Source organism: Saccostrea echinata, unplaced genomic scaffold, assembly GCF_033153115.1.
Source record: "Saccostrea echinata isolate AGI-Se365-2 ecotype Australia unplaced genomic scaffold, CSIRO_AGI_Sech_v1 ptg000004l, whole genome shotgun sequence".
In the NCBI taxonomy this organism is placed as follows: domain Eukaryota; kingdom Metazoa; phylum Mollusca; class Bivalvia; order Ostreida; family Ostreidae; genus Saccostrea; species Saccostrea echinata.
Genome location: NW_026889753.1, coordinates 141,651 through 147,756, shown reverse-complemented (window position 1 = coordinate 147,756; position 6,106 = coordinate 141,651). Strand labels below are relative to the sequence as shown.

Below are 6,106 nucleotides of genomic sequence, written 5' to 3'. Positions count from 1 at the left end.
TCCGGATGATTGATTCAGTCCTTAGGACGGTGAGGAATTAAATTGTTTAACGTCTTTTAAGCACGACTTTTTTCTGCTGCAAACAACCACAGAATAAGCAAACAAAATACCAATTGACATGAAATGCATTCTTTCAAATCTAAACAGAGAACAGAGTCAGTATTCATTAAAAAAAAAGAAATTCAATATTCACTCTCTGTTACATAATGTACAGATATTTCCTAAGTTTTACCTGTAGGAAAAAGTACACAATGGAGGCACAAAACCTTTTATTTACGCATCATTATGCGATATAACTTATTTTCGTTACTTTTTAATTTTCAATGATACTGCTACATTGTGCCTCACAAATGTGAACTCAAGCATTCCTTAACGTAGCTTAGTAAATATTAGGTAAACTACATGTATATCAACCTTTTATAAATACTGAGTCATTGCATCAATTTTCCGTTGCGCTAACCATATCGATACGTGGAAAATCTAAGTCACCTCTTTGCGGAAATTCGTGGAAGCACGAATACCTAGCGGAAACTATAAACGCTTCCGTTTTCCTGAATAAACTTTTTTTTATTCCAGTGGATGAATCATACAGCTAAGATTTAGCTTTCTCATTTGTCTGTCCACTCATAAGATCCGACAAAATATTTTCTTGCTTCTTTTTGTATTGCTAAGATTTCATCAGACTTTTCAGAGAAGGAGGTGTTTCATTGACTAGTTTTTAAATAAGTATACTGATGTGTACCTCGGAATCTCGGTCACGGTTTACAATAAACTATAATATAACGGCACACTTCTGAAATAAACCTTTTTATCAATTTTCTAAGCCTTTAATGTGTACCAAAAAGGGGGTATCTAGTTTGTTCAAATAAAGGGTCAAACCCTCTTTCCAAGGGGAGGTAATTAAGAAATAGTGAAAATTTGGTGGGGCCATCTTCTTCTCAAGAACCACTAGGCTAGAAAAGATGAATCATAAATGAATTCAAAGCTCTCTAAGGTAGTGTAGATTCAAGATCAATCATGACCCCTGGGGATAGCGCGGGACCACTATGACGATCGAAGTTTTACATAAAAATACATAGGAAAAATCTTTAAAATTCTTCTTCTCAAGAACAGCACATCCATGGTTAGTCATATTTATATGTAAGCATTACATGGAAAGTATAAGATGTTCTCAGAACATCTTAACTAAAGAGAATATTGATTGATTGATTGCGTGTTGCTTGACGTCCCGTTCGAGAATTTTTCACTGAATATAGAGACGTCACCATATACCGATGAAGGGCTTCAAATTTAGACCTTACTCGGCACTCAGGGCCATTGAGCAGTGAGGGTTCTTCATCGTGCCAACGCCTATCGTGCCCATTCACTCAGCAGCCTATTGGGCCTCGGTTTTTAAAGTTACATAATGAGTCAAAATCATGTGTTTCTTTTAAGAAAGTTGTATCACAAAACAAAAGATTTATGTGAAATATGAATATAGCGAAGTTTTGGCAATTCAACTGCACTGTAAAGCAAGAAAAAAGCTGCAAAATGTAAGTGCCGGAAAAACAAATGTTGTATCTATCGCTTTGTTTTTATCGTCAATGTCCACAATGTCAAGGTCACGCGTCCTTTATTTTTAGCGTGAGACTTGTAAACAACATTAAATTGGAGCAAGCAGAACTGAGAAATAAGTTCTGTTCATCGTATAAAAATTCTCGGTCATCCGACATTTATATCTATGGATTTGAAACCATGGTAAATTCTTCAACTTTTCAGCGCATGCGTACAATACAGAGGAAGTGCAATATTTTTATGTTAGGTTATACAAAGATTTTTTTACTTTTATTTTTCTCCATTAAAGTAGATTTTTTAGGTTCTGAAACATGTAATTTATTTTCTGAAACCTAATACTTTCAAGAAGTGAACAAAAGAACTACGCAAGCTAACTCTCGATTCCCGCCTACATTTTACACCGATTTAATTCAATACCAATGGCAATTTGGCCGCAAATTCTTTGTTGAATGCAAAGGACAGTTCAATGGTAATTGGCTGATAATTTTAATGCCAGTATTAAATAGTTCATTACCCCTAATTGCAGCTCTTTAAATAAGGGGGGTAGACGATATTTTCCATTGAAATCAGGCTTTCAAGCATCAACACATTTTAAAATATTCTTGGATATGAATAAATGTTCCTTTAATCTTTTCTTATGTTTTACGCATATAAAATTAAACATATATTATTAATAAAATACAATGTTTTAGTCGTAAAACCCTTTGAAATTGGTGAAAAAATAAGCATTTTTGTAGTTTTTTGTCTGTAAATATATGTCCCCCCCCCCTTCCCCGTAAAACACAAAAAGCTTTGGTATGAATTTGTGAAATGACAGTCTATATTACCTGTAAAAAGGAATTTTTGTTTCACAGGGGGATTTTAAAAATATTTCCGTTTTCGTTGATTTCTATAGTGAAAAACACAAGTTTTACCCGAATTATAGAGTTACCTCTCTTTATTTTCCCAAAGAAGTAATGTTTTATGAAAATTCATATAAATATCTATATAAATATGAAAAATCATTCAAATATGTAAACTTTTGAAAATTGACTTGGAGGTAGGCGGGAGAACAATGCTATCGTTCGCAGTTCTTTGCATGTGTCATGCATAAATTCTACTTTTGTCGCTTTTCGCGTTTTTTCCGTCACGGTGTCACTTTAACTTTCACTCTAAAGTGCCTCACATTTGGCGAAGGAACAATTGCTACCTATTTTTAGCGACTTAGGTCAGTCGCGGCCGTGATTTGAACACACGACCTCCGATCACGGAGCGAGCACTCTTCCGACTGAGCTACTGTGACGGTAACTGAAGGGAATAAGGCACATATCTGAAGCAAAAATCCGCGTTAGCAAAATTGACATTATTTCCTAATTTTGCATAGTGAAAGTTAATTAACTTAAGTACTGAGAGGGGTAATAAGTATAGGAGAAAACTTCCAAAAATTATTTAAAGGTCTCTACCTATACGCTGATACTCAGAAAAATAAATATATGCCAGAAGTTTCCGTGCTGTCAGAGATTTGACGGCCAACCAGTCTGGTATAGTTCAACTCAAATTGTTATTTAGCAGTATTTGTCACAGTTGCAGACATTACAAACCTTAAATCTTTAAAATTCATTCAGTTTAGCCTATTATTATGCTGTAATCTGATGATTTTAAGAGTTGTCTTTAAAATTTAAGTTGGTAAAAAATATTGAAACAAAAATGCTTAAATTGTGAAGGTATCGTTTAGCAGGATTGCGCATAGACAGGATTTAAATGCATTCTAATTATAACTAGACATCCTTGACCAAAAAAAAAAAAAAAAAAAAAAAAAAAAAAAAAAAAAAAAAAAAATAAATAAATAAATAAAAAAAAAACCCCGAAAACAAACTAACAACAAAAACACCATCGATCCATGACCTCCCCTTTTTATTGCCATATTTAAGAAAATATTCTGCTAGATTCTTACCTTGGATAAAATAAGTATAATTTACGGTTTCCGATAATTATTACAAAATTAAAAAAAAAAAGAAGACCTTTGAATGAGACTGCTGTAAACCTATAGGGTTTGAGACAATTATTTTAATAAGAAAATAAACATATTAAACTATTTACAATGTACTTAAGATAGAATGCATAGACCTATAATCCAATCGGGATATGAAAGTGTAAGACTTTTCCGTAAGAATAAACAAACCTGGTAATCGGATTAAGGACAATGTAAGCTACCAGGATGTTTATCTATCTTGGGACGACGATACAGGAGCAATATCGGAACATTGCTGAAAATTATCATGTTAACTTTTGCGCAATACTAGGACGTTGGACTGAAGCTTATTAAAGTTTATGTTTCAATTACAATTTATTTTATAAAACTCCAGGATTTTGTACAAATTTATTGAATAACTTGTTTACTTGAATCTGATTTGTCTATTTCATATGTAATGAGTATTATGTATTGTACATTATAAAATACGATCAACGGCGCTCTTCGAGAGAGCCACTATACGATCATCTGTACGACCTATCACTTTCTGTAATTAAACTTCTTGAAAAAGACTACCGGTATTTGTCTCATTGGCTTACACTGCACCTCATGTATTTTTGATTTTTACGCACCGTAATCAATGATGTGATTTGTAAAAGTTGGGAAAAGAAAAATATTGTCAAATATATTCCTTTTGGACCATTGATAAATGGCTTTTGTCATTGATCTCGAAAAATTTTATACTACAGACTTACTACAGATTTTTATACAAAATATTTCACTACAGACTGAACTGTACTGTAACTCAATAGCTATTGACATTCATGTATATATTTTTCCCTTCATTGCTTATTTTATAAAGGCTTTACCGTAGTTTCGCTAAGAAGGAAGTTTCTTCACGTTGCAAATTTTGAATTTAACGGGTGGCAGTAAATACAAAATTTACAAGTTGTCATATATATATATATATATATATATATATATATATATATATATATATATATATATATATATATATATAATGATAAATTTGCGTGATAGTAATATGGTAAATACAATAATAGTTAATTCACTGCCGACACGAAATTCAGATATAACTGGGTTTTTTTTGTTTTTAATCAAACTCTTTATATTTTTTTTGAAACCATTAAACTTAAGACAAGTGTTTTGGAGTTTCAAATAAACATGTAAGATGGACTAAATGATTTTTTAACCTTCAGATGTAATGCCAAGTCTATTAGTCGGTATGTGATTTTTTTTCGACAGATAAACGCCATATGCATGTTTGGTCTAGCGAATAATTACATTAGCATAGATTCTATATTATGAAATTGTGTCCAAGTAATATAAGTTTCCAAAAATGTAAGCAAATCATTCGGATTTTCCGTTTTTGCCAAAACTACATCTTACATTTAATGTGGTATATCATGTAGATGAGCATAAACTTGACATTTGAACCATTACCCACCACAAGTGTCCTCCAGCAGCTCCAAGGTTGTTCTTAGAGAAGGAAGCTTGTTTTTTTTTTTTTTTTTACCGTAAAATATGTTGTTTTCTTTAATTATGAATTCCTTTTCATACGATATTTGTTTATCTTCATTTTTCATGTTTCGTCTTCGTAGATGATTAATTCATTTGATAGAAAAAAAACAAAAGAAGATGTATCGAGTAGCATTCACGTCAAGCATTCTGTTTGCGGCTGTAGTATTGTCTCGTTGTCACAACAACTGTCGAAAATATCTCGGCGAGTATGAAAGCTGTATTGAAACACATTTACACTACTTGAAGAATAAAGTTGATTCTCTTGATGAACAGGTTGGAAGGTTCTCTTCTATGACCCGTAAGTTAATAAATCTATTACTTTGCAGATTTATGTGTGATATACGAAGAAAAATTTCTTGAAAAATTTTGTTCAGATGACAAGTTAATCACGTCTAATTTTGTAGAGCCAAAAACTCTTACAGCTTTCCAAGCTCAACTTAGTTCTGATAGAACCTTTAATGGAGGGTCAATATGGAAATATGACCAGGTTCTGACCAATGTGGGAAGTGGCTACAATCCGGCCACGGGAAAATTTATTGTGCCTAGAAATGGTGTCTATTTATTCACTTGGTACAGTCTCAGTGCTCCCAAAAAATATGCACATCCAGGATTATTCGTAGATGGGAGGATTAAAGGGAGACAGGCTTCATATAACAAAGGTGGTGGGGATAAGTGGATAACGACTGGCAGCACTTTGGTTCTGAAATTGCAGAAGGGAAACGTCGTATGTATCATGGATGCCCATGGTAGTAGGTCACAAGTGTCGGGTAGATGGACAGCCTTTGGTGGTGTGCAAATTAGTTAAAATATATATAAAAATTTGTGCAGATTTTCTTTGCAGTTTTTTTTTTAACTGAAGTGTCGATTAATTTTGATTGCATTAAGTCGAGAAGAATTAAAGGATCATAAAAAAAAACTAACAACAACAAACAAACAAAAACAAAACAAGAAAAAACACACACTCACCCTCACACACAAATTAAATCTTGTATCTCATGAGAGATGTCTCCATCTGTTAGCAAGGAATATTCTCGATATTTGATTTTATTATTTTCCTTC

At 32.7% G+C, this 6,106-nt stretch overlaps 1 protein-coding gene across 1 annotated transcript; it reads left to right on the top strand.

The window, feature by feature from the left end:
- Window positions 1-5,164: 5,164 nt before the first annotated feature.
- LOC133179215 (complement C1q-like protein 3) lies at window positions 5,165-5,852 on the top strand. The gene is made up of 2 exons (XM_061314006.1): window positions 5,165-5,345; window positions 5,452-5,852. Exons 1-2 carry the CDS (start codon window positions 5,165-5,167, stop codon window positions 5,850-5,852), a joined length of 582 nt encoding a protein of 193 aa, XP_061169990.1.
- The last annotated feature ends 254 nt before the right edge of the window (window positions 5,853-6,106 follow it).